Raw genomic sequence first — 11,577 nt, 5'->3', positions numbered from 1 at the left:
CATTATTTAGTCTTTTCATCTTGTAGATAAAAGCGTTATTCACGAGTCTTTTGTAGACAAAACTGTCGTCTAGTATACAAAATTTTATCTATGATGAGTTTATTTTCTTAGTATTTCGAAAAATTTTATGTTTTTGCAAACAATAAATTCATTATTATTACCATGTCAATGATTATTCATGTCATAACAGAAGTATTGACTACTTTGCTTGTGGTACAATCGGGTAGAAAACTTCCACCAGGAGAAGGATCGACCCAGTGGTTATAAATAAACTCAAAGATACATGGATTAAAATTTGTACACTAAACTTCAAGTTTGTCTACAAAAGACTCATAAATAACATTTGAATCTAAAAGTTGACAAGACAAAATTATGAACGGAGAGGAAACCTTCATTAGCAGTGGCATCGACCTAGTGGTTGTAAAACCGAAAATAGACACTCATTCTAAAGTACCCAATCGAAAATATGCTGATACAAAATGTTCTCAAATATTGCAGGAACTTGTACTTGTTCTGTACATAATTTAAGACATATATTTGTATATAAAGTATACCTTGTACACATTTTTCTTGTATTGACTTTGTATTTATTATATATTCTAGAATTGCGCACATATTACTTATTCTATTTTGTCCATGTATTATACTTGGCTTGCAGCTTGTCCTAAAATGAAATTCTTTTTCTCGAATCGATTTTCCTTTAGGTATAGATTGTTTGTATTTTATGAATGGTAAACCGACACAAAGCTGACCGAGAGTTCCTGAACTGTTGTAACTGCCATTAATTTTGTGTTGTTTATTTTTTCTATAAAATTTGTAAGAAACAATAATATAGTAATCTATTTGTCTTGGTAGTTTTTTTTTATTGTAACCATCGTAATCACTTTTCATTCACGAAAGTGATAAATAATTTCAAGATTTAAACTAATTTCTCATCGATGATAACCATATTCTACCATATTTTAATATAAAAAAATCAAATTGTCGTGTAATAATTGAATATTTGTGAACTCAACGAAACAACTTCTTCTGCATAATAACAACGTTAACATAACCTCTTCAAGGAAAAATAATAATTAAATAACTAACATTATGACAAAGTCACTGACTCTTGAACATCAAATTATTTGATTATGCATATTGTTAACATAACCTGCTAAATAAAACCAAATTATTAATAGCTAACGTAATGACGTCTTCTAACACGTGATTTTTGGCGGTGTATGATACACACCTATTTGTTGTAATGTATAATCCACACTGTATTCATGCGCCGTATCACGGACTCGTACATCCAACATATAAAAATCGGCTACATTAGATTACATTTTCCCTTCAACTTCTCCTTCCTTTTCTGCGATTTTGTCTTTTTTGTTTCTAACTGAAGACTCATTGTCCGTCTTTTTTCTAACTGTAATAATTCCTGAAACAATTCTTTCACATTGTGATTAGTTTTTGCTGATGTTTCTAAAAACGCACAGTTCCATCTTTTCGCAAGTTCTGCACATTCGGAAGTCGGCACTTCTCGGTTAATTTCGTCGCATTTATTTCCAACTAACATTACGGGAATATGTTCTAAATCGTGTTTGATTTCTATAATTTCATCATAAATAGGTTTCAATTCTTCAAGAGACTGTCGACTAGTTATTGAATACACTAAAATAAAAGCATGTCCTTTAGATATAGAGAGACGCTGCATTGCAGGAAACTGATGACTTCCGGTTGTGTCGGTTATTTGAAGTGTACACACTTGTTTGTTACAGCTAATAACTTGTCTATAAGTATCCTCAATAGTTGGTATATAACTCTCTCTAAATGTTCCTCTGACAAATCTTAACACAAGCGAAGATTTACCGACGCCTCCTGCCCCAAAAACTACCACTCTATAATCATTGCTCTGCTCTGGCATAACTCGCAAACGAACTGATCTATCTTTTGGTACCTGCAAAGAAAAAAAAATATATGTGAAACACAAAAAAATCAACAAGCAAACACAATGATGGTAGCTAAATCGTTTAATGATGCTGTTTTCGTCATCTGTTACTCAGAGCGGGTTGTTACTTACACTCAAGTATGTGTCAACTGCTTCAGGGGCAATTTTACTCATATAAAAATCATATAAAACAACGAAGAAGTAGTAAGATCTCTGACTCTACCCATTAGCTGCAGGGAAAACAGTATATCCATATCTTTATACTTTCATCAATACGACAATCATAACATACATGTCAATTGTTGCTAGACAATTAACAAATTTTCTGTAACGCGTTGATGCTGTTACGTCAGCAAGTTTATTTAAGTATTTCGATGCTGTTTTAAGAAGAAATCACTTCTGATAAAGCCATATATAAATCAATTATTCAAATTTGTTCGCTAAAGAAAATATGACAGATTCCTCATCAAATAGTTTTAAGAAACATAAAACAATGCTATAAAGGTCCAACACCTAAAGATACTGTCCTCTTTAATGTTGGCTTTAAGCCAGTTTTGTCATACTTCTAAGTATATAGTTTTATAAAAGACTACTAGTATGTTATTTAGAAAACAGGATTTGAAAAAAAACTTTTTTGTAATGATTACTTAATTCAGTATCTTATTTAAAATATTACTATAATGTTTCGTCGTTTATTTGATTCCCAAACGGTTGGATTTTTTTTTCATCTTCTATTCACTTGTTATTTCATTGAAAATGAAAGAAAATGTGTCCTTCAGAAAATAAATTCAATGATCAACAATTATCTTTTCAAATATCTAACCATCTCGAGGGATAAAATGTATCTCGCAAGTGAAAGAATCAATCTTTATAAAAATGATCTTATTAATTACGAATAAGCTTACTGTTAACTGAACCATGATAAGAATGTTATAATGGTTTTTATCAGGAGGTCTTTTATATAGTTATGATGACGTTGACGTCATACGGTGGGAGTTAAAAATTAAAACGTCCTCTGGAACTGTATTGCAAGAAATATATATAAATAGTCTAATGTAGTTATAGTGGGAGAAAATAAACTTTAGTTAGACATGGCGTACATCCGACACCTGGAAGGATAAATCGATACAACCATTAATGGTCTGGCTAGAATAAATATACTACTGCCAGGTCGATGCCAATTTTTATTCCAGCAATAGTAACTGTGATATCTCAATTTAGATTATGTTGGATAAAATGGGTTTCTATAACAAGTATAAATTATCACCTGCTTAATAGTTACGGGGACATCAGCATACTGAACGCCTTTATTACAGTAATAATTAGGTACGCTATCTAAAATGGAATTAAATTAGTTATGAATAGCGGGAAAGTAACAGTTAGATCTACCACCTGCTAATAATGTAGGATTGTTTGATCTTCAATACATTAAACCATTGCATTGTCTTAACGTCACGTTAAGCTTTTCATTTTTGGTATGAATATCATCCAATGCAAAGCTGTAAAACAATTATTAAAATGTGCAACAGCGAAGTATGTGGCGCTATGTACCACGTCAAAATTCTTTTTTAAATATTAAGAACGTCGCGTAACGCTTACGTGTGCCAATAGCCGTCCATGTGTATCGTCGGTGTAAAGATTTTTGATTTTGTGGATATATGTGAAATTGTTGAAAAATCTTTACATTATTAATTCCATCGACTCTTTTTATTTTAAAATTCCACTTTTACTTCCGACTTTTTGACTCTGATAGTGAAACAACTTCGGGTGACAAAGGACATACTTCTTTTAAATTTGTATTCTGGACCTTTTTCTTCTACCTGAGTAAAAATACTTAAAAGGAGAGTAGAGGGGTAGTACGTATATACAGTTATTTTAAGATTGTATTGAAAAGAGCACGAACACACACAATACGGTAAAATAAGTTGAAATATGAAAGTTTAATAATTTGATCAAATATCAACAATAAATCAGAATGGACAAGAAAATGTGTTTCCATGTCCAAGGCGCCTTGGAAAAATTTACCTAATGAAATAAGTTCGGCATGGTTTAAAAATCGTTTTCGCTCGAATGGATTTAATATAAACAGGGTCAGTCAACGGTTACAAATGAAGACAAATTGATATTATACTAGATTTTGGATAGTTTTAATTTTCACTTAAGTGAAAAACTGGACTTTTCATTATTATTTTTATCCATATCATATAAAGTTTATAAAGGTCAAAATTTTATGAACTTGAAAATCGATTTTATAAACCTTAAACATATTAAAATTAAAGAATCATCGGAATTTGAACCCACCGATTGATTTAAAAAGAAGGCAAAAATGTAACGTTAAATGCATAAGAAACAAATTAAAAAACAAAGACTTATCTTAATCACATCGCTAGAAATAGTCAAACTATATTTGAATAAAAAGGAAGTTGACAACCTGTGCTTATATAGCGGGTATGATCATTACATAACAATGATTTCAAACCAGAATGTTTTAAAGGTATTTTATTTTGGATGCATTTTTACTTTAGAAAAAGCTTATTTAGTAGTCGTTTCTTTTGTTCTTCTTTTTATTCTTCGAAGGAATACGATAACGTGGGATTGTGTAAATCCCTTTGAACAAAATGAAAGGGTTGTTTCTTTGATAGTGTTGTGATATGGTGTTATATCGTTATCATTAGGGTCTTCAGAAAGAAACCCCAATCAAAAAGGATCAGCAGGACAAGCTCTTCAAATCAGTGAAGATCAGTGAAACATGGCTAATTGGTTATCAAAAGTACCAGGATTATAATTTTATACGCCAGACGCGCGTTTCGTCTACATAAGACTCATCAGTGACGCTCAGATCAAAATAGTTAAAAAGCCAAACAAATACAAAGTTGAAGAGCATTGAGGACCCAAAATTCCCAAAAGTTGTGCCAAATACGGCTAAGGTAATCTACTCCTGGGGTAAGAAAATTTTTTAGTTTTTCGAAAAATTCAAAAGTTTTGTAAACAGAAAATTTATAAAAGTGACCATATAATTGATATTCATGTCAACACCGAAGTGCTGACTACTGGGCTGGTGATACCCTCGGGGACGAAACGTCCACCAGCAGTGGCATCGACCCAGTGGTGTAAATAGTTATCAAAAGTACCAGGATTATATTTTTATACGCCAGACGCGCGTTTCGTCTACATAAGACTCATCAGTGACGCTCAGATCAAAATAGTTAAAAAGCCAAACAAATACAAAGTTGAAGAGCATTGAGGACCCAAAATTCCCAAAAGTTGTGCCAAACACGGCTAAGGTAATCTACTCCTGGGGTATGAAAATCCTTAGTTTTTCGAAAAATTCAAAAGTTTTGTAAACAGAAAATTTATAAAAGTGACCATATAATTGATATTCATGTCAACACCGAAGTGCTGACTACTGGGCTGGTGATACCCTCGGGGACGAAACGTCCACCAGCAGTGGCATCGACCTAGTGGTGTAAATAGTTATCAAAAGTACCAGGATTATAATTTCATACGCCAGACGCGCGTTTCGTCTACATAAGACTCATCAGTGACGCTCAGATCAAAATAGTTAAAAAGCCAAACAAATACAAAGTTGAAGAGCATTGAGGACCCAAAATTCCCAAAAGTTGTGCCAAACACGGCTAAGGTAATCTACTCCTGGGGTAAGAAAATCCTTAGTTTTTCGAAAAATTCAAAAGTTTTGTAAACAGAAAATTTATAAAAGTGACCATATAATTGATATTCATGTCAACACCGAAGTGCTGACTACTGGGCTGGTGATACCCTCGGGGACGAAACGTCCAACAGCAGTGGCATCGACCCAGTGGTGTAAATAGTTATCAAAAGTACCAGGATTATAATTTTATACGCCAGACGCGCGTTTCGTCTACATAAGACTCATCAGTGACGCTCAGATCAAAATAGTTAAAAAGCCAAACAAATACAAAGTTGAAGAGCATTGAGGACCCAAAATTCCCAAAAGTTGTGCCAAACACGGCTAAGGTAATCTACTCCTGGGGTATGAAAATCCTTAGTTTTTCGAAAAATTCAAAAGTTTTGTAAACAGAAAATTTATGAAAGTGACCATATAATTGATATTCATGTCAACACCGAAGTGCTGACTACTGGGCTGGTGATACCTAAAATAGCCGAATATGCAAGGAGCATAAACCTGGTTTGCGTTAAAAGTGAATTATAACAACTAACCTGGCCATTTATTCTGCAATCTAAAAACCTTTCCTCCACTAAATCATTATCACTTATCAATTCATTATCTTCCATATTAGTTGGTGTACTATTGTAAACGAGATGTCAAATGATATATGAAGATACATCGAATAATCCAAAATTAATTATAACTCGTTCTGGACTATGACTTTGATGAATATAATTATATTTGGAGTCGTGTTGTTTTGAATCATTGTACAGGAGATATTGAAAAGACATTTATTCAACAAAAATTTAAATAGTGCAATCTGCTGAAACCTGTGTTAAAAGAACAATTACCGTAAGACATTCTCCTCAGGAAATACAGAATACCAAGAGAAAATATCTCCTGCTTTATTTAAATGATGATGCTTAATATCTGTATAAATATGTTACATACACGTTCAATAAAGTATGGCATTAGTCGGTTGTATCAAAGAGATGCATTCATTATTGCATAAAATGTATTTAGATACAAATATACAAATGAACTCTGTGTGCGTTTTTGATACACCAGTAGAAAACAAATTTATCTGTGCGATGTGAAAAAAATCTAATGTGAAAGATCTAATTTTAATCAAGTTATTATGCATATTTTTCCACTTAAGGATAAGACTTAAAAAAAAAAGTTGAAAATGAAAACAAATGACTAAAAGTGGTTACTAGATATGTTCCATAAAAATTCAAATAATATTGCTTATGTAAATTCAAATGGTCTGTGACATAAACTTATTGTTCGAAAAAAAGAGGTTTTAAGTTTTCATGAGGAGCACAAAGTGCTGAGTTATTTTACATAAATAATACGTGTAAACTATGCATACATCTTTTTTCTACAATTACTTTCAGATTAACAAGTTTTATTGATAAAGGTATTGCTGTGACCTTTATATATCACCTCACTAATGATTATATCGTAAGTGGACCTATTAGTGAATATCAACTATCACTTTTTACTTGATATTAATATTTAATGAACTGTAAATAAATATATTTCTGACGTCACAGTACTTCTGTTCTGTTTACCAACAAATTAAAGAGATCTAGGACAAACCTTTTTCATTCATTTAAACATTTACGTTTTAAATTGAACGATAAGCACGACGTATTACAAAAATAACTGTATATGTAACTATTTGGGAGAATGAATAATACACCAATCATCTGATCAATAAAATTCACAATGATTAGTTATTATAACAACTGAAGGTCGAACCTATCCATATATTCTGTTTATCAAATTGTCATTGATTTTTAGCTCACCTGGCCCGAAGGGCCAAGTGAGCTTTTCCCATCACTTTGCGTCCGTCGTCCGTCGTCGTCGTCCGTCATCGTCCGTCGTCGTCCGTCGTCGTCCGTCGTCCGTCGTCGTTAACTTTTACAAAAATCTTCTCCTCTGAAACTGCTGGGCCAAATTAAACCAAACTTGGCCACAATCATCATTGGGGTATCTAGTTTAAAAAATGTGTGGCGTGACCCCGCCAACCAACCAAGATGGCCGCCATGGCTAAAAATAGAACATAGGGGTAAAATGCAGTTTTTGGCTTATAACTCAAAAACCAAAGCATTTTGAGCAAATCTGACAGGGGTAAAATTGTTTATCAGGTCAAGATCTATCTGCCCTGAAATTTTCAGATGAATCAGACAATCCGTTGTTGGGTTGCTGCCCCTGAATATGTAATTTTAAGGAAATTTTGCTGTTTTTGGTTATTATCTTGAATATCATTATAGATAAAGATAAACTGTAAACAGCAATAATGTTCAGCAAAGTAAGATTTACAAATAAGTCAACATGACTGAAATGGTCAATTGACCCCTTTAGGAGTTATTGCCCTTTATAGTCAATTTTTAACCATTTTTCGTAAATCTTAGTCATCTTTTAGAAAAATCTTCTCCTCTGAAACTACTGGGCCAAATTAAACCAAACATGGCCACAATCATCATTGGGGTATCTAGTTTTAAAAATGTGTCCGGTGACCCGGTCAACCAACCAAGATGGCCGCCATGGCTAAAAATAGAACATGGGGTAAAATGCAGTTTTTGGTTTATAACTCAAAAACCAAAGCATTTAGAGCAAATCTGACATGGGGAAAATTGTTCATCAGGTCAAAATCTAACTGCCCTGAAATTTTCAGATGAATCGGACAACCTGTTGTTGGGTTGCTGCCCTGAATTGGTAATTTTAAGGAAATTTTGCTGTTTTTGGTTATTATCTTGAATATTATAATAGATAGAGATAAACTGTAAACAGCAATAATGTACAGCAAAGTAAGACCTAAAAAGAAGTCAACATGACCAAAATGGTCAATTGACCCCTAAGGAGTTATTGCCCTTTATATAGTCATTTTTTTAACAATTTTCACAAAATTTGTAAAATTTTACTAACATTTTCCACTGTAACTACTGGGTCAAGTTCATTATAGATAGAGATAATTGTAGATAGAGATAATTGTAAGCAGCAAGAATGTTCAGTAAAGTAAGATCTACAAACACATTACCATCACCAAACCACAATTTTGTCTTGAATCCATCTGTGTCCTTTGTTTAGTATTCACATAGACCAAGGTGAGCGACACAGGCTCTTTAGAGCCTCTAGTTCTTATATATATACTTATAAGAGGCCTAGTGTATAAATACTAAAAGATTTGTCACTGTAGTAATATAGTTTGAAATAAGAAACCAAAGGGCACTATTAATTTGGTCTATAGATTGTATTTATAGCGTAAAATAGAATGCTTTCTTTGTACTATAAATGTTTTTTTTTAAATGAAATACCATATTGATACTGATATAAAATATCACTCGTCGTGATACGTTTTTTTTAAATATACAGAAAGCTATGGACCAGTGTAATCATGCCCTGTGGTTTCTGATTACAACAGTGACACATGTTTTACAATTCGTCAACTAGTCCTCAGTCCCCCAGGAGAAAACACATTATATTCGGTAACTGTATTTTATATTCCAGAAACTCATATATCCCAAGGTCTTTCAAATATATCCTTCACGTGGCCCTGGGCTTTGCTGAAGTTGTGATATCGGGTAAATATACATATATCATTTGAGTAAAACTCCAATTCCACACTATTTGCATTAAAACAATTTCAATTATAAAACATTTTTTTATATGATATAAGTCTTAAGAATCAAAATCTTATTTCCAACTAGCACTTATAATAGATCATAAGGGTTGTTTCTTTGATATTAGATATTGTGTTATATCGTTATCATAAGGGTCTTCAGTAAATATTTGAAAAGAGTGTGATATAGCGTTATATAGATATATAAAGGATCATGTGATCATTTTATGATGCGATACGAAGTTTCAAACATCTATTGCTCAATTCTAAAATCGGTATCAAATATCTCACGTATACAAAAATGCATTCTATAGTTTCAAATATAACATTTCAGACCTTTTCGTTTAATAGTATATTTTTATCTGCCGTTTTACACAATATAAAGCCATTTAGCTCATTTTTCGCACAATTGCATAAATTCATTTGCAAACAAAAGTATCCATATGGTCACTTGAACTAATAGGCTAATAAAATGGAATAATTGTGCAAAATGTAAGCTAGTTTTTCGACAGTAAAATGTATCAAAGTTCGATTTAACCGTAGATTTACCCTAAAAAAAATGCGTTTAATGCTATGGTTCTTTTTTTTATATAAGTAAACTTTAAGATATCGGTCTTACCTTACAATATTATACAAGTTCTGTATCATCTGCAGTCCGTTAAACTAAAATTAGTTAAACAGGACAAGAGGCGATTTGTATTTGTAAATATTTCTGACATCATTTTGAACCTTTGACTTTTTCGTGTTGTAGGTTTAAAGTTTAAATGATTGAAAAATACTATTGAATCTGACGTCACTTGTTTTGGTATGTTCATTTAAAGATCTAAATTTAAACTTTGACGCAAACTATTAAAAACTTACGATCGTGACTGTGACAATATGTGAATAAATTGAAAAGTTTACTTGTTTGTACCGTGATAAAAGTCAATTTGGCTTCCCTAATGGATGTAAAATACACAAGCATCTTAACACTGAACCACGTGCAAGAAATATTTTGTTATGGCGATAATTTGACCATTAAAAGAAAAACACAGTGTGATAGGTGTCTCATTAGCAACTTATTTTTCATTTAGAAATGTATTCAATCAAATATAAACCAATGGCTAAACAATATTGTTATAAATCATATGTCTCATCGGAACTCTAAAATTAGTCTCTTTATCAGTTAGTTATGGACTTCAAAAATGCTACTAAAATACAAAAGTTTGGAATCAGCTAGCGTATCTTATACATTGAATCTATTTTGTGATATTTTGAAAAAAGTGGAGGTATATTAAACACGTCTCTATAGATTACGAAGTATTTTGAAGCCTATGCTTATACATCCAATGAAGCATAAGCAAGTTACACAATCTATATACTTTCACATTCTTAAGTATTGCATACATTCTTTATGACTCAATTGTGTGTTTCCACAAACTAACAAATGTTGCATAAAATTAAAAGTATTAAACACAAGTTATTTAATATTGTGTCCTTAGTGTACCAAAAAATCCGTAACTTTTCTTAACAATATTAAAGTGTTTTGGTCCTCAATGCTCTTCAACCTTCCTTGTACTTTATTTTGCCTTTTTAACATTTTTTGATGCGAGCGTCACTGGTGAGTCTTTTATAGACGAAACGCGCGTCTGGCGAAAATATAATATTTCAATCCTGGTATCTATGATGATTTTGTTCTACATAAGTTAATGTTCACTTGTTTGTCTGAGACATTTGTTATTACCACCCCATGAGTACATCGATATTCTATTCACTCACTCAAATTTGATCTTAAATATGCTATGAAGAAAGGTTATATTTCGTTGCTTTTCATTCAGTTAAATGATATCTTTTATTCTTTTTCATTTTCGGTTGCGTTCACTTAAACAAAGGAAGGTTTAACTGATCCTCAAGATTTAGAACAGACTCACATAAGTATTTTGGATGACATTGCCCACAAGATAATTCAATCAGACCGACAGGTTGGTAATGGTAGCATGATTGGTGTTTGCTGCTTTGTTACTCCTCTATACACACGACATTTAGTATTGAAACACAAGGCAAAAAGCAAAATCACAAAAATACTGAACTCCGAGGAAAACTCAAAACGGAAAGTCTCTAATTAAACGGCAAAATCAAAAACTCAAACACATCAAACGAATGGAAAACAACTGTCCTATTCCTGACTTGGACTTATGAAGAAAATGGTGATTTTACTTGGTTATATAGCTAACTACACCTCTCACATGTATGACAGTCGAATCAAATTCCATTACATTGACAACGATATTTGACAACGTCATGGCAACTGTAGCAATTAAAAAAAAACTTGTACCAAGTAGAGTTCATATTCATATTATATTCATATGTTTCATCCCTAAATGAAAA

The 11,577-nt window shown here is 32.2% G+C and overlaps 1 protein-coding gene across 7 annotated transcripts in view; it reads right to left on the bottom strand.

Annotated features, from left to right (window-relative positions):
* Positions 1–924: 924 nt before the first annotated feature.
* Positions 925–11,577, bottom strand: part of LOC143050728 (GTP-binding protein Di-Ras2-like) — a 39,159-nt gene continuing 28,506 nt past the window's right edge. For 2 of the 7 annotated variants that reach the window (XM_076223853.1, XM_076223873.1), the window contains exon 2: positions 925–1,942. In XM_076223853.1, the coding sequence (XP_076079968.1) occupies positions 1,313–1,942 (630 nt within the window). In that variant the 3' untranslated portion in view covers positions 925–1,312. Of the gene's footprint in view, positions 1,943–2,065; positions 2,123–3,200; positions 3,223–6,133; positions 6,224–9,829; positions 9,971–11,577 lie in introns of those variants that run through there. The other 5 variants (XM_076223880.1, XM_076223866.1, XM_076223858.1 and 2 more) reach the window with 5 other exon arrangements.

The sequence above is a fragment of the Mytilus galloprovincialis genome, chromosome 1 (assembly GCF_965363235.1).
Source record: "Mytilus galloprovincialis chromosome 1, xbMytGall1.hap1.1, whole genome shotgun sequence".
NCBI classification, from domain to species: domain Eukaryota; kingdom Metazoa; phylum Mollusca; class Bivalvia; order Mytilida; family Mytilidae; genus Mytilus; species Mytilus galloprovincialis.
The sequence above is the reverse complement of the archived record's forward strand: the minus strand, read 5'-3'. Positions and strand labels throughout refer to the sequence as shown.